Source organism: Bactrocera oleae, chromosome 2 (assembly GCF_042242935.1).
Source record: "Bactrocera oleae isolate idBacOlea1 chromosome 2, idBacOlea1, whole genome shotgun sequence".
Classification (NCBI taxonomy): domain Eukaryota; kingdom Metazoa; phylum Arthropoda; class Insecta; order Diptera; family Tephritidae; genus Bactrocera; species Bactrocera oleae.
The window spans coordinates 51,766,157-51,784,940 of NC_091536.1; the positions used below are offsets into that span (position 1 = coordinate 51,766,157).

An 18,784-nucleotide genomic window follows, 5' to 3' on the forward strand; every position below is an offset into this window, starting at 1 on the left:
CATAATAAACATCAAAAGATGTGCGAGAATAGGCGCTTAACCCAGAAATACAAACAGAAAACAGCCGACCGCGCACTATACGTATAACCGAAAAAGATCAAAAGCCATTTCAACTGCAGCCGTCGCCACTGCCAAAGAATATATTTTCACATATCTAAATACTTGTGTATACGTACTGCATGCTAGAAAATTTCAGTAGCCAAAATCTTGCAGTTAACAAACAAGGAATAGAATTTATTCGATTAGTATTTATGGTTTTATTTAGAGAATAAATACAATTAAGATTGGCAGTAGCGTTGTTGTGTATTTTGCAAGTTAATGTTTTGACTTGCATGCATTCATTGTTTCTATTTGTTTGTTCTAACAACAATATGTACATATAATTAACCGGCACCTGTTTGATTAAATTATTCCGAATACACAACAGAGTACACTGTCTGATTTGGTGAAGTGTTGATATGTGCCTAGGGCGGTATTGGGCTGAAATTGCAGTGATAGCTCTTTAAATAAATCTGATGTTATGAAGTGTATTTTAAAATAGCTTTTTGAGTTGCAGAATAGAGGTGGGAATGAAAGCTGGGGAAAAGTAACGTAAAAAAGTGAGCAATGATCCTCTTCAAATTGTGGATATACATTAGTATATTATAAAAAAAGGAACTTAAATTTATATAAGAAAAGAAAAAGAATGTTCTTTTGAGGTTTTGCCGAAAATGATATTATGATTCTACAATATTTGGTCTTACATTATCTTCAAAGTAGCAAAACTTAAGGTGACGTGTGCACTGTCAGCAGTAATAAAAAATTAAAAACAAATTCCATTATCAATACAGTAAAGCCAATAATTATTATTTTAAAACACAAGAAAGTCTCTATTTCAAAATTTCATTTTCGGGATAATTTTAGAAACATATTTATCAGAACGATGAGTCGAATTGATTTTCCGATGTTTATCTACCGATCTGTTATTTTATCTGCCCGTACGTACGTTAGATAACTTGAGTACAAACGGAGATATTTTGAAGAATTACTGTTAAACTAAACATTTATAAGTGCCATAACCAAGTCACAATTATACCACAAAAAGTACTCTCAAAACGCGCATAAACCTTTCTTTTACCCACATATTCAGTTAAAATTCAAAATAGTGTTTTTACTCTTATTTAATCCCTCAGCGAACATTCTCGAACTGTAATATCCGATTAAGATGAAGTTAGGCGCGTTTGCAAAATAATGAATGTATCTTATTACTACTACAATTTTTTTTTACAAGCTATTAGCTACTATATTTCAATAGATAGTGCTGCACGGTGTATGATTTAGATATCTTTATATGCTTAATGTGCCGAAAGTTTCGTTAAATAAGTAGTTTCTTGGGAATATAAAGGACGGACAGAGGGACAGGTAAGTGGACATGGCTAAATCGACTCAGCTCGTCACGCGGATTCTTTTTATATACACACATATATATCTTTTGGGGCCACCGACGTTTTCTTCTGGGTGTTAGAAACTTCGTGGAAAATTTCAGTACTTTTTAAGAAATCTTCATCAAACTTCGTGAACATCTTTTCCTGACAATAATATGGCCTGGCCCCTAAATACTTGTAGGTAAAATCGGTTCAGTACATTTACTAATTATTTTCGTTAGTCTACTTGACTACTTTCATATATGTTTATCTGTTGGTATGAAGAGATCTTAACAAAATTAAGGGAACGTAATATATTACCTTCGATTTAATATAGTTTAGTGCAGAACATGCGTGAAATCGGTTCACGAATTACCTCCGCTCCCATACCTTTCATATAATAATTTTATTTATTCTAGTTGACTTTACACCGGTCGTATGAGTCAAAATATAAATTATCTTAATAAAATATAGTGGAAATATTTTCTGGAATATTCTCTAGTTTAATGCAGTAAATGAAATTAATCAGATCTTACTCTATTCCCCATATACCCAATATAATGATTACAGCCTTTCTGGTTATTCTAAAACCAAATATATCGAATAATATGGAAAGCATTTAAAGGACTATAAGTGAACATGTGATTTTAGAAATAATATGGTTTGTGCTAAAATTGAACAAATGCACATTGTATTATAAATTTTTGCTCTCGTCTGAATTTCTAAGTAATGTTTGGCTGCAACCGAACTTGTTTAATATCTTTCCTTACTTCTTTAATACAACAATAAATTTAATAAATCTATTTACTATAACCCTTAAAATAAATATTAATTATATATATTTTAGTATTTATTTTGAAAAGTATAATTGATATGTGTCGTTGGACCAATTGGATAATGGTTGTTGCAAAACTCACTTAAGTGTAAGTGTGTAGTGTTCATGTCTCAAAAAATCTTTGTTTAATTTAAAATAAAAATGATACATGGCAGTCGCATTAAATACCGTATCCGAACAGCTTATTTGCCTTTCACCATATTTGCGCCATATTTATCTCGAGCTTCATATTCTTATTATGATGTTTTCTTTTACCACTGTTATACACAAAATTTTATTTGGAAATTGCAACAAATAAATTATTAAAAATATTAATAATTTTTACATATGTTTATATATTACAACAGATTATATTTATCTGTGCAAGCTATGGGATATTTAACTTTCTAACAGCATTTTCCACAACTCTGAACGTCCTTATCAACAGCCATATCATACTTCTTTGAACCAAACGCTCTTGGGCTAATACTCAAAAATACTTAACTATCTGTAACTTATAAATCTGTCGAATTACCGAAACGATGTAAGACAAAAATTATTTAACGATATAATTGTAAACGCTCTGTAAACATTTCAGAGTATTTTTTATATAAACATATATGTGGTAACTGTGATGAAAAATACATTTAATTTAACTAAGAACCGATAACTGAGGTCACGGTTGCAATATCATGGAATTATTTCAAGTTATAAACATTGCAACAGGAAAAGATCAGTTGCTTCATATTGATATATTTATTTATATACTGTATGCTTATTTGTAATAAATGCAATCCTACTATAGAACTCAAACTTAAATACTAGTTGGCGAATTTGCTCAAACAGATAACATGTAAAAGAGCATATTTCACTCGGACCAGTGTGTTTCAAACGTGTTCGTTCCAAACATGTCCCTTGTCGCAAACAACTCGAACCCTAATTCATTGTTTGTTCATTCGTTGCTGAGTAAAATGAGCGCTAATATAACTCAAAATGTAGGCGAGGAGGCGGCCCTAATAACTAGCCAACAACAAAGTCAATGCCTACAGTTTGAATGACGGCTTTGTTGGTTTGCATTTTGACTCTAGAAAAAATTCATCGTCATGGAATTTATGCATAGCTAGAAAATAACGGCATTTTAACTACTTATCCTGTTATGTAAATATTCGCTTTATAGATTTGTGCGCGCTTACAGTTTGTATAGCTCGCAATGTATACACTCGAACTTGATTAATCCAACTGAAGGCGTAGTGACATTTCATTCCAATGTATGTATGTACGAATACAAATAAATTATTAAAAATATTAATAATTTTTACATATGTTTATATTTAACAACAGATTATATTTATCTGTGCAAGCTATGGGATATTTAACTTTCTAACAGCATTTTCCACAACTCTGAACGTCCTTATCAACAGCCAAACTAAACTCAACTGATAACATTATGTATTAAACCCAGAGAAGTATACCAGCCCTGTGTTCTACATAGAAATGGTAGTTTATTCCAGGCATGTTTATAGTATATATACGTATACATATATGTATATTGCCTCTGCTCTCATCTACCCTTTCCGTTCAACCCTGTACTTACTCGATTCTACTCCCAGCTACAAATTTCTTTGATCTGATCCTCTCAGCGCTCTGTTTAAATATGTTTGCTCTGTTTTTTGTCTGCTGCCATACGTGTGGTTGTAGAGGTGGCGAGGTACTGATATCTATTTATCTCTGCGATGGTGGTGGCGGTGGCAGTGTGTTGCCTTTCTTTTCCTCATTAATATTTCGTTGGTGGAGCGAAAACAGAGCGACCACAACAGAGCGGCAGAATAGCTCAACAACAGCACAACAGAGTGCAAGTTTCTCGCTGTTTCTCTCACCATCGTCGACGTCATCATCGTCGCTGTGGCAATTGTAGTTATGGTTTAGGCCGTTTCATCGCTTTCGTCGTGCTAGACGTTGTTGGGTATATTGTAAACGTAATCGACGTCAGTCAAAATACAACAAACTGGCATTTTGATGGCGCATTCGTTCAATGGCAACGGTTCGGATTGGAGCAGCAAGCGAGCGCATTGTTTTATTATCCACTTTATCACCATTTATTGTTATTGCCACTGTGGTCTTTTAACGCTCGATTCACTGTTTGGTACTATTCAGTAATAACAAAAGTGATAGTGACAGCGACGAAAACATCGACAACGACGGTAGCGTTTTAGTGCCATTGACAGTGTTTTGATTCGGCGAATATTTCGCTATCGGAGTGCTATCACAACGCTATCGTAAGACGACGAATATCAAAGCGCTGCGACGTTCAGTGTGCTGCAGTGCAGTTGTGTCAAATTAGAGTAATATAGAATCGCGGCAGTGACGAATAGAAGCCTGCACAGCAAACGAAAACGCAAACGACAGCAGTAGTAACAGCAACAGTCGTCTGGTAGTCAGGCGGTGAGTTAGACAGTTGTTCAGTGCTGCGGCAGCGTTCGTAACGAAATCTCGGTTTGGTGGCATTGACGCTAATAAATTTGATTATTATTATTATTGTCGCTATTACTATTATTTTAACGATTATTGTGTTGATTGTGGTTGTTGTTCGTAGTGTTATGCTGATGACGTTTCCATGAGCCGGGTTGGCCGATTGATAAATAAAACTTTAAGAGTACAACGAAATTAATTTACTCAATAGTGTTTATGTGAAAAACAATAAAAAAAATTCTTGGTGATAGTAAATGTTTTATATAGCAACAATAATTAAATGAAGTGGAATTAATAAAAGGCCAGTGTTCAAAAAATTACCAGAATAACACAGTTATTTACGACATCAAGTACGAATGCATATTAACTGTATAACTTTGGGTTTAATTATTATATACATGTTTATATTGCCAATTTCACAATATTTACTTATGATAAAAAAAAATTTGATTGAATTCCAAACAGTGTTTAACATTCTTAAAAAATTAACAAATAAGATAAGTTAATTATACTAAAACAAATCACAACTCAAAGGGATTATGTAAATTTGTGTCAGAACTAATTTCGAAAAACCAAATGAACAAAATCGGGAAGTTATTTAAACTTAGGTGAATCCTAACATACTATCTCGCCACGCATATAAAATTTATAAAATAAAATACTAAGCAAAAAGCCCCTCAGCAAATACCTTGCCGCGGCAAGTAACTCCAACCCAAGCTAGAATCTAATCAGGTTTAGCTTTTCTCCTGAGACTGCACTACAACCGCCAAAATTCTTACCGCTGGCAGTATGAATTCCTACTTTGAACAGGCTTCGGCTGGTTTTTACAGCCACCCGCATCAGACATCCGGTATGACAATGAGTACTGGAGGTCACCATGATCAGACAGCAACAGCGGCTGCAGCCGCTTATCGTGGATTTCCGCTCTCTTTGGGCATGTCGCCTTATGCCAATCATCACTTACAACGCACCACACAAGATTCTCCCTACGACGCAAGTATCACAGCAGCTTGTAATAAAATCTACAGCGAAGGCGCCTACAAACAGGACTGTCTCAATATCAAAGCCGACTCAGTGGTCAATGGTTACAAAGATATCTGGAATACCAGCGCGAATGGTGTAGGCGGCGGTGGTTCTGGAGGAGGTGGGGGCTCAGGTGGTGGTTCGAACGGGTCAAATAATAACGGACAGAACAATCCTACTGGTGCCATGCCAGTGCGTCCATCCGCTTGCACTCCAGACTCCCGTGTTGGTGGGTACTTGGATACTTCAGGTGGGAGCCCGGTAAGCCATCGAGGTGGCAGTGGAGGCGGAAGCGGTGGAACTGGTGGTGGAGTCGTCAGTGCCGGTCAAGGGGGCGCTGGCGGTGTTAGCAGCGTAGGTGGTGTTGGTGTTGGCGGTGGTGTAGGTGTTGGCGGAGCAGGTACCGCATGGAACGCAAATTGCACAATTTCTGGAGCGGCAGCGGCTCAGAGTGCTAGTAGCTTACATCAAGCCACCAACCATACTTTCTACCCATGGATGGCTATCGCAGGTAGGATGCATAAAACTTTATTTAAAATATGCTTAAAAAAATAAAGAATTTCCATTTAAGATGGAAATATACAAACAATATGAATATTATTATTAATTAAAAATGAAAGCAAACTAACTTTGGATAATAAAACATATAAAGATAAAAATATATTTTAAATTATTGTGCAAATAATATGAAAACATTTAATTATTACAATCACATAATGAAAGAGATAATATATACAAATTAAAATAGTACCAAATAGTCAGTTTACTATAGGCTTAATATATTTTTAGAACTATTGTAATTTATTTTATTAGAAAAAGTCATGACAAAGTTTCGAAGGTGTTTAATTTTGTAGCTAGCTAAAATATTTTTATAAGGTTCCATATTTGCTAGTAGTGTAAACAGTGTGTTGTCTTTTATCTCATTTGGGACATACATGTTATATTATTCGTTAAAGAAAGTCAATAAATATTAGGTTATTCAGGTTCAAACAAAGTAAAATAATAATAAATACCAGCTGAACGGGTATGAAGTGAGCGTTATGAAACAAATGTGTTGGTAGGAAACATTTGTTGTGCACGAGCCTTAATTTTTTTTATGTTTGGTTGGCATGACATCTGTCAAACATATTCAATAACCTTACAGTCATTGAAAAAACAACATCATATTTTTTCATTGTGTTGAAAATGTCAAATTTTGCACCGGAAAGTGATGATTTGCGGAAAGCTTTAATTTTTTGTTTCCATTTGAAGACAAGTGTTGCAGAGTCGCATCGAATGCTTGTCGAGGCAAATGTTGATCATGCTCTACCAAAAGCAACACCGAGATAATAATTTTGAGACTAATCCCTACAGACAACAAATTATCAATTTGAACCATGCATTGATCGAAAAATGACTAGAATGGGCTAGAAGACACGGCAAAGTAATTTTGTTACACGACAATTCATTTGCACACAAATCAAAAACGGTTCAGGATACAATCAAAGAAAGGCTGGAAGCTGCTACCCCACCCGTCGTATTCACCAGCGATTACCATTTGTTTTCGTCGATGGGATACGCATTGGCTTAGCACTTACATCTATTCCTACGCAGAAGTCCAAAATTGGGTGTCTTAGCGGTTCGCTTCAAAAGACGAACCTTCTAATGGCATGGTATCCATAAATTTCCAGTAAGGTGGCCAAAATTTGGAAAAAGCATTGGTCAATTTCTCCCAATCAAAAATAGTATTTCATTTTCACAAAAAAATTCATACCGGTACACAACGCGAGCGCAAAATAATATTTTTGCATGATCAACATAGTCGACGTAACTCCTTCTCATAATTTCTCCTATTGTGTCTTATTCATTTTATTTAAGTAGTGTAAGTATTTTGTAATAAGCCATTTATCTGTATATTTGCTGCTGGAACATTATTTTTATGTGCTAGTTTTTCATCCGGACAACGGAAACAAGTCTTGTTATTACCAATGCAACTATTCAAAATAGAATTTCACCCTTGGAGTACACTTGTGCTAGTAGCGTAAATAATATTATGATAACTGCAACGTTGTGCACACCGTCGGCTGCCCGACCTGTGAGTGATCAATAAAGCAAAAAAAAACCAGTGCCTACTTTTACTTCAGAATATCGCCTTAACCTATGAACTACATAGATGATATGTTAATGCAACTAATTTAGCTAAATTACGCAAAAATTACTAGCTGACGTGTAGGGCAACATGCATAAAAATTTTAATATGTAACAAAGAATAAAAATTATTGTAAAATTTAACAAGCCGGGTAAAAAATAAGTGATTGATATTCCCTTTGAATAATACAATCTTAGTACTAAATTTAACGAATGTGTCTTCTGATTTTCACCCTATAATTTCCTGAGCAAATAAACATTCTTGAGAGTACACATCTCTTTATATATACATGAATTATTTTTTTTAACATTGGCGGTATTTTTTAATAAACTTTTGGTTTGCTTATATTTTGTCGTTAGATTCATTATCAAATAAAGCAATAAATAGTCAATGTGGAAACTCAGAATATATGTAATGATTGCCTAAGACAGATTAAAGGGCAAATGAATATGTACAATATATACATACGTATGTGCGATAACTCTGCGGTACCACTGATAATAAAAGTATATGTAGATTAAACAATTTACTATTAATTTCAAAAACGTTGTGAAATAGTTTAATGCATTTTCAGTGGCCATGAAAATTATTAATATTAATAATACCCAAAAAATTAAAATGTGTAATATATTTTATAAAAGCATATGAGAACGTAAAAAATACATTTAAAATATTCTGTTTTGTCATAAAATATAAAAACCTCAATATATTTGATGTCACCTCAATATATACGATTGTAATGTAAATGTTAGTTTTGAGATTTTTTCTCAGTTCTTAACAAGAAGTTAGCTTAATTCATTCAAAATGTCATATTTCATGTTCTTAAAACTTCTGGCAGTTCTTGAGTATTTTACTCAGTCCGTTTTCTGTAAATATTTAATGCTAATTTTATTTCTATTGACAAAATATCTTTTTTAATATTGTTTAAGTTTTTTCATGTTTATACAAATTCAAATAAGAGTATAAAACAGTTTACTAAGGGTAATACAGTTGAAATAATTACAGCTTACTCTCTTTACAATGCAGCTAAAAAAATTACGAAAAGGAGGCTCATAAATAAAATAATAAATATCTGTTTGTGCGAAGAGCATAAATAAATAAAGTATTTTGGAAGTGTTATTTACTTGTCGCCTTTCTTAATAAAAAGTATACACTGCTGACCATTAAGTATAGATTTATATAAATATCGTAAATATATTATATATATTTATATAAAAATATAATATGGTCACAAATATACCACATCCTATATGCTAGTTGGTATGGCAGCTATATGCTATAGTGGTCCGATATCGGCCGTTACGACAAATGAGCAGCATCTTAGTGAGGAAAGAACAGGTGCACATTTTCAAAACGACAGCTTAAAAATTGAGGGACTAGTTTGTATATATACAGACAGACGGCTAAATCAACTCAGCTCATCATGCTGATAATTTATATAATATATATTTTAAGGGTCTATGTCGTTTCCTTCTGGTTGTTACAAACTTCGTGGCAAACTTAATATACCCTGTTCTGGGTATAAAAATTCATTTTAAAACAAACATTTTTACAAATTTAAAATTCTAAAAGAGAGAAACACATGTATATGAAGAGGTTTATTTCTTCCAAATATCTATTTCCTTAGACTCACCCTTGAATACATTGGATTTTTTACGATACGAAATCAAGTTTGATTTCATGCAACGAGTCTCATTCTCTGACGGAAGTCAATAAAGAAATCACTTCAGTGGTCTAATTAGAGATTAGATTATTTCTTACCCGTGCCAGAGAACGTAAATGAATTCATTTACGTTCTCTGCCCGTGCTAAGTGCATTTTCACCACAATTGATTTTATAATCAAAACTGCTATTGGTTATTATGTTAAAGAGATAAGATGAGATTATGAGTTCTTAATCTTTCAGTAGATCAATATTTATCAATTTATGTGCTTAGCATTTAAAACCAAGTGCCTTTCGTTATACATTAAGTTGTCCTTTTTTTTTACCTTTGGATTAAGTACTATTGATTCCATTTTTTCGGCATTTGTTTTTTTCCCTGTTTTTTGTCGTTACTCATTCTCACTCCGAAGCTATACTTATATAACTTCACCGAATTTCGTTCGTCTGTATTCTTTAATGCTAAATGCAGAAATATCTGTGGATTCGTTAATCAACGTCCAACGTGTTGTGTGAAGTGTCTAGCATATTATGGCATGTTTTGACACGGGTCGGACGCACACAAGACGTCATATTTCCATTCACCTCGTTCACCCCGTTCGTAAGCTACACGCTTTAATCGAATGTGGTTGAAGTGTGGCTATAGATACCAAAGTTTCAGTGGTTTTGACCACCCGACCAGTCTTTCAGAGTGTATATGGCATTCCCTTTGGTCGCCCTTCAATTACAACTTGAGTATATGCGGTTGCTGTTATTACGCTTAACATTATCGTCTCGCATCTTCGCATCAAGACCAGTTTAGCGAATTTCTCATATAAATTAAAATGTATACGATCTATATTTCCGTTATAGTTTTGGTGAGTGTTTGTAAAATTTCCTTTATTCCTTTGCTCTCTTTGAATTCGAGGATCGGTATAAATGTGATATATAACAAAACTGACTGATCGCTTAGTTACCATTGTTTAATAAATATGAAGGCTAATTTAGGTTTTAAGTTTTTAATTAAAAAAAAATTTATATTTTCTAAGCAAAAAAAAAAAAAATTTAGAGTAGTAAAATATTTTTTGCCACACATCGGCATTTCACGTTTTGTAATATTAGTAAATCGTGTGTAAAATATGGGCTGAAAAGTCGTTGGTATAACTTTGATATCGACGTCTAATCCATTCAATAATGCACGGTAAAACTGTATATTAATGCAGAAACTTGCAGAACTTGCGTTTGATTCAAGAATTTTTCCTTCGATTTTTTCTGTCGATGTCTCTTCTATTGATGTATAAAATACCGATGATGTTATCAAGTCACTAATTTTATTTCATGTTTGCTCAACAATATTTCACGAAATTTCGGAATGATTTCTGGCGTTAGTGCCTCTTGTGGCCTTCATTGAAAGGAGTGCATAATTTGTTCCGGTACGGTTGCGGCAAAATTTAATAACCCAGACCCTGATGGTTGAATATGCTGTGGTAGATTTGACGTAACACTTATCAAGCCATTGCTTTGCATAATCGGTATTTTTATTGTCAAAAAACAACGTCTTATTAAAATACGTTTTGTTTTTAATCGTAGAAGAAATTAGAAGTGGTAGCTAAGACCAATAACTGAAATGGCAAGGACTGGTTTTTGTCTATGGCGCGAAAGGTCAAATAATTTTCAGTCCATATTGTATATATAAAATTGAGAGTAAACTTTTCTAAAGGTTCAACCTTAAATTTAATACAGGGTGTATTTACGTGCGTATACTCGTAGTTAAAGAAACTTCAGCTTATGAGTATTATTCGAATAATGATTTGCTTAAAATATAAAAGAATGAAGATTATTTTTTTCAAAAGTTGCAATTCTGGTTTGTAATCAACTAATTTCCCCCAAAACAAGATAATTAAAGCAAACGAAAAAATAATTGGAAAGGTAAGATATAACTAAGTAAAAGCCCAATGTTGAAAGTGAGGCTAATAAGTTTTAAAATTCTCACATTAATAATAAAGCTGAACGTTAAGCAACACAACTGTGTAGGTAAACCGCTTATTGGACAGGTTATTAATATATGTACATATTTATGTGCTTACACTATGAATACTATATGCTTTAATTATTAATATTATAGTGCGCACATCCATAGTTAACTTATCATAGGAAAATTAATTCAAATGAAATACATGTCGGATGCACTCTAATAGTTATGAATTGATAGAATTATGCACTTGAAACTATATTTGAAATATTAATAAATTAAACAGTTATAAAAATATATTTTGGTAAGGATACACATAAGTATTAGTATATTGAAATAAATAAAGCCAAAGCTAGAAATTCGCCTTTAAGCAAAACTTCAAGAAAGCATTGCTGTTCATTTCATGTCACGATGGAAAAATAGCAAAATTTAAAATTTACAAATAAAAGTATTTAAATCATAAATAGCTTAAAAATATATCTTAACGTTATTAAAAAGTACTTTGCGATATTTTATCCCCTAGTAACTTGTTGTAAACAATAATATTTAAGATCCCATATATACTATGAACAGAAGTTGGTATTAAAAACATAACATAGAACTCTCAATTGTTTTACTGACAGATTAGCATTATTATCTGAGGTCATAAATCGAAATGTTCAATACAAGTATGTTCAAATTAGAAATACAAAAAATTCCTGAAGAAAACAAGTTTACCAAAAGAAAAATTTTCGGAAATGGCAAATTATTAGAAATTAATAACACAAAATTTTTTACAATAAAATCTTTCGAAATTATTTATCCATTTCACTAGACAGTGCTCTCACAGTCCGTTTTATGTCATCTATGCACAATTCAACAAAATATTTTTTGTGTCGTTAAAGTGTAGATTATGCAAGTGGATCAGGTTGTAACCAAATATGCCGTAAAGTAGGTAAAATACGCATATTACCACTGGATTTTGGTGCCATTAGTTTGCTCAGCTAATCAGTGTAACCACATAGGTATACAGGTAACCATTCAAAACCATTTTTGACCTTGATTTATAAATACTATCGTTTTTTGGAATGCACCTTCGCTCACGTAAAACATATTACGTCATAAATATATAACAATAGCAATTTTCAGAAGCCACTATTTATACTGTGATGCCTCAATTATGGTCATCACGTATTTATTCATATCAAACTCAGCAATGAACTGTTGAATTCAAACAACACACTACATCTGAAATATTTCCTATTTTGTCCCTGACCACTTCGTTGTTCTTCAAGGCTATTTAAGTAAATACATATGTATACAAATGTACACATGCCAAAATTCTTAAATTTCAGTTCTATGAACTAATTTCTACCGCCAACATAGTTTCCCTCAAATATTCTAACGCTTTATTCTAAGGAAGTCTTATGAGAAGTGAGAATAAGGTTTGGGTATGAGATGCTGTCACTGGTGCTATCAGGTCTTCAAATCACCGAAATTACTCAACGTAAATATTTATTTAAAGTAGTTTTTGTAAAATCCTATTCCTTCTATTAAGAAGTAAATATAACTCAAATAATTTTTTTGATTATGGGGTTTTTAAAGATTTGCAATTCATTCTGATTGAAAGCAGGGAGTTTTTGTAACTTAAAAGAATTTTAAATTGACTACTTTATTTATGTTATTATTGTGAATAGAAAACTAGTTTTCATTGAAGTATTTTAATTTTTAGCTAAAAAAATAGTGATTTCAAATTTGAGATATTGTTCACTGTTTTTAAAAATGTAGGTTAAAATGCATCGTATCTAGTTGACGCTTTGACTTAACCAATTGGTGTATTGTATAAAAATAATATGTATGTATACATTCAGTATCGTATTTAGAAAAGAAACAACGAGTTGTGCTCTGATAATAGTTTAATACTTTAAGAGCAATTGCTTCATCACATAACCTTTAATAATTGAATCATGCTTTAGCTGCTAGTGTCTTGTGCATAATTAAATATTATATAAAGTCACAGTTAGAATGATCCGATTTAGGTCAAATATGATTTCTGTTTACACTCTCATTAAAATTCTCGTCTCTATTAGTGAACAACTCTGGAGGCGAATTTTTTACCAGCAAACCAAATCGTAATTAACATTAACACTTGGTGCCAGGTCCAGACTATAAAGTGGATGCATAAAAACCTTCCAGTCATGCTGCCACAGCTTCTGGTGAGGCACAACGGAAGGAACACAATTCCTCACCTATTGGCCAAAGCTGGTCGCTTCTGAGAGATTGATTCCTTCAGACGGTCCGAATTAAGAATTTGGCCGTAGGGGAGACGCTCATAGTAGATTATTATCTGCCAATCCACCCAAACACATAGCAAAACCTTCCTGGCCGCCACCTGCCTTGGCCATCGCTTGCGCCATCTTAATGCGATTAGACCATAGCCCTTTTCGCTTGACATTGTCATAAGTGTCACATTAATTTTTTTTGTGTTAACTCGTGAAGACTCCATAGGCTAAAGTAGCTTTATAACTATATTTTACTTCCCGTCAGCGAAAATAATATTAACAATACTCAAATAAGACATATCTGTCATTAACTCAACCGAAGAAGATAAATTTAATATGTATATTGAGTTGATGTGCACAACGTCAACCAGAGGATCGGAATTCATTATAATAGGGATATGAGGTTCGGACCAAGGTCTAGACCAAATCCAATCATGATAGCAACATAATTCTACGTAAATTCACTAAAATATCATTCAATTTGACCAACCTAAACCGTTTAAAGACAGATAATATTAGGTAAAGTAAAAAGTTCGTTCGGTTTTTATTGATTTTTTAAAAGATGATAACTTTGTGTGCATTTGTCCGATTTAAGTCAAATATGTGCCGTTTTGTTCATAAACTTTTTGCCAACGAGATGCCGATTATACCCCTTTCGTAGAAGGCTGCGTCCCTATTGGCAAAAAACTCGGAGAGCCAATTTTCACAGGCCTCTCTTGAGGCTAACTTCTCACCATTAAGCGCGTTCGCCCTGGACAGGAAAAGATGGTAATCACTTGGTGCCAGGTCCGGACTATAAGGTGGGTGTATTAGGACCTCCCATCCGAGCTCTCGGAGCTTTTGGCGCGTCACCAAAGACGTGTGTGACCTGGCGTTGTCCTGATAGAACACAATTCGGCCTCTGTTGATCAAAGATGGCCTCTTCTGGATGAGTGCTGCTTTCAAGCGGTCCAGTTGTTGGCAGTAGAGGGCCATAGAGGAGCAGCTCGTAGTAGATGATTCCTTGCCAATCCCACCAAACACACAGCAAAACCTTCCTGGCCGTCAATCCGGTCTTGGCCACCGTCTGGGCCGCTTCCCCGAGCTTTGACCACGACCGTTTGCGCTCGATGTCGTCGTAAGTGACCCATTTTTCATCGCCAGTCACAATCCGCTTCAAAAACGAGTCGATTTTGTTGCGATTCAGCAGCGATTCGCAGATGGATGGTCCTTCATGTTTTTTTGCGTTAGTTCGTGTGGCACCCAAACATCGAGCTTCTTTTTGAATCCAAGGTTATGCAAATGGTTCCAAACGGTTTTCTGGCTTATCTTTAGTTCCTCAGCAATTAAATAAGTGCTCACGTGACGGTCTGTTTCCACTATTTTCATGATTTGATCGCAATTTTCGACGACAGGCCTCCCGACGCGTGGTGCATCTTTGACATCGAAATTACCGGAACGGAACCTAGCGAACCACTTTTGTGCTACACGTTCGTTTACAGTATCGGTCCCTAAGTAAGCTAAATTAATTTTTTCAGTCACTTTGGCTGCTTTTTAACCCGATTTTACCTATTTTTGGCATAACTACATATTATTAACAGAAAAAGATGCTCTCTGAGTTTCATTAATGCACCTCACATACCATCACCTATATGGTATGCGGTATAAAGCCACCTAGTAATATTGATATATGTTATATGCGGAGTAGGGCAAGTTTTCACTCGACTTTATCTATTTTGAGCACAAAGATGATCTCTCAATTTTGTTAAGATCTCTCACATACAGGCTGATATATGCGGTATAAAAACAGCTGGAAACCAAACCTTTCTATTAGGTACATGAGAAGAACTATGGGAAGTGTTGACACGATCAACCAATTTTTTACACAGATACATTCTATTTTCAGAAAAGGTTCATTTATATATCTCACAGATTGACCGATATTTTTAATGAATTCAATTAATTCGCAAATGAAACTGGGGTCCACATATTCGGTATCTAGGGACTTGAATTTTTTTCCCGACTTGGAAAATTGTTAGCCATAAGGTGGCATACTTCAAAGACGTTATCCGTGCAAAGTTTTAATCGGATACATAGATTGGTTCTTGATTACTGAAAAATTAAAGAATCAGAAGGAATTTTAAATTGTGTTAGCGTGGTTTTTGGCTGATTTCGCCCCTTCACACTGTTATGTAGGAATGGAAGGATAATGTTATCTACCAAATTTGATTCGTTCGAATAGGTCTCGAGATATGGGTTTTCACTTAAACGTAGGCGGTGCCACGCCTATCGTTCAAATTTGTCACCAGTTCCTATAAAGCCCGCTCTTACAATCTCGGGTGTAAATTTTGATGTCTCTAGCGCATCTATTTGTAGATTTATCGTCCTTTTAGTAGTTGTTAACAAAACCGTTATATTGAGAGTGGGCGGGGTGTAATCTAATTTCACGCGTTTTCACAAACTGGAAGAGAGTGAAGCCAAAATTTTTCCCTGACGAATTCGGTTATTATAGGTTAAATGGCTTAGGAGATATGTATATTAAACTTATAAGCGGGCAGGGTCACGCCCACTTTTTAAACAAATTTTCAACCATGTATGCCCCTCCCTAATGCAATTCGTTGTACAAAATAACAGCCTTGTATCGATTTGTGGAGCTTAGTTATGGCACTTTAAACGTTTGCGTTTCTTTTCGATTTCGCCCATCTATAATACCAACCCCCCTTGGATGGCAAGGAACATGTGTACCAAGCTTCATCAAGATATCTCAATTTTTATTCAAGTTATGGCTTGCACAAACGGATCGACGTACGGAGGGGCAGACAGACATCTCGACTTCCGTATATAATTTATATCTATCGTGATTGATTTTAGGTGATTTAAATAACCGTTAGCTGTACAAAACTATTATACTCTGTAGCAACATGTTGTAAGAGTATAACAAATATGTAATGGTTTTTAAAGCAAAGTCTAAGCCGATTTCGTTCTGCGCTTAACCACGTTATAGTCAGGAAAACATATCATTATAATTCAATTTCATTAAAATATCACACCATTGGCAAACCCTGTATTGGGTATATTGGGGCCAGTGGAAAGTCTGGACTGGTTGCATTAACTTTTGATATTACTCAAACATACGAGAGAACACGCGAGATTCCACGTTATTTATTGAAGATAACTCACTTGTTTGCTTGAATATCGAAAATTTATATAGATGGGTGGTGTCAAGCCCATTATTAGATTTTGGCATCGGCTCCGACGCTGCCCTTCCTTTCGGATTTGTTCCGGCCAAGGACTGTCAACTCTGCAAAATTCTGCCGCTACAACAACAACAACAACATGCCCTTCTGTGTTATGGGGATGTGAAATTTAATGCTTCTAACCTATTCATGTAGTCACTTTTTGCGCTTTTAGCAGTTTTAAATTAACCGCTATATGCGCCATTTATTCGGCTTGGGAATGGTCCGAGCCCGCCCATCTACAATAACAACCTATCCAAAACCTGTATACAGTTTTATCTCAATTGTTACTGAAGTTATCGTTTGCAAGGACTGACGGACGTCATCCTGATCATTTATATATACATATGTACTTGTAGGTAGGTAGAATGAATGTCTGATGATGCACCCTTTAGGAGTTATATACATACTTATATAATTTACATTACTAATATTTAGATTGTTTAGGTGTGGAAACAACTGTTAGGTGAAGAAAACTATTACACTCTCTGTTGCAATATGTTGCGAGAGTATATATTATAACATAATAAATTTGTCGTTGCAGTTTATAGGGAATACTTAATACTAGTAATATAGCAGTAACCTTTATTAAATACATTCATTTAAATACAGGAAAGTGCAGAGGAAAATATGGACTGATTTCGCGGAATAACAATATAGTAACTGCAATACGCTGAACTGTTTTTACTACAAGTGTGCCTAAATTGTCTTACAAGTACGTGATGCAATCAACCAGAGGAACGGGGATTACAATATTTAGTCACTTACTAGTAATTTAGCTAGTTCTTTTTGGATATATTAATAAATCTATCATTCACAGTGAAATGAAATATCTTTAAGGAATTCAATCTTTTATTGTTAATGTGTATGTAAATTAGTAGGGACATAATGGGGATATTGTAAACCAGATATGGTTTTAAGATAATAAAAAATAAGAAAAACCGTTAACTTTAGCTACGCCGAGGCTATAATATGATTCACAGGTGAATTTTTTGTAGGATAAAGAGGTATGAAAAGGTTTTGATCGCTTAATTTGATTTGTATCGCTCAGTTTGAACGGCAGCTTTATGCTATAGTTCCGATCTGAACAAATTCTTCACATAGGTATTATAGCAATACCTAGGATAATAATCTCTGCGAAATTTCTTGAAGACACCTATTTAAATGAAAAAGCTTTCCATGCAAACATTTGATTCCGATCGTTTAGTTTGTATGGCAGCTATAGGCTATAGTTGTCCGATATCGGCGGTTTCAAAAAATTAACAGCTCTTTTGTGAGAAAGGAACGTGCGCAAAATTGTGTACCAATATCTCCAAAACTGAGAGACTAGTTTGCGTATATACAGACGGACAGACAGACGGACATGGCTAAATCGACTCAGTTCGAGCCGCTGAGCATTTATAACTATATACACTTTATAGGGTGTTGTTTCATTTTTGGTGTTTTAAAATCGTGGCTAATATTATTTATCCTGTTCAGGGTATAACATGTAAGAAATAACGGATATAAGTTCTGATGTAACCGAAACTCTCGCAATGTATAAGTATCAATGTCGGGAAATACTTTCCGGTTTTCGCAAAACTTTATAGTTAACAAGTAAGGAATAGCTAAATTCCCATGTACTGAACACTCCCGTAATTGGGATTGATAATATTTTAGACATAATTGTCTAATCTATTTAATTATAACAATATTTATTATGCATTTGGGTAATTATAACAATTGGAGGGCAAAATTGAGAAACAAAACCCATTGAAGAAAAAAAATTACATTAAAAGCTTAAACTAGGGTTATGAGCTAAGTTCTATTATACGATGGTATATTACAGAACTGAATTACATGAGTAATATTTTTGTTTTAG

At 34.1% G+C, this 18,784-nt stretch overlaps 1 protein-coding gene across 2 annotated transcripts in view; it reads left to right on the top strand.

Annotated features, from left to right (window-relative positions):
• Positions 1–4,225: 4,225 nt before the first annotated feature.
• The window catches only part of Ubx (Ultrabithorax), a 137,743-nt gene continuing 123,184 nt past the window's right edge, over positions 4,226–18,784 (top strand). Inside the window, exon 1 of one of the 2 annotated variants that reach the window (XM_036370346.2) lies at positions 4,226–6,220. In XM_036370346.2, coding sequence (XP_036226239.2) covers positions 5,476–6,220 — 745 coding nt within the window. In that variant the 5' untranslated portion in view covers positions 4,226–5,475. The remainder of the gene's footprint in view (positions 6,221–18,784) is intronic. The other variant, XM_036370347.2, reaches the window with a different exon arrangement.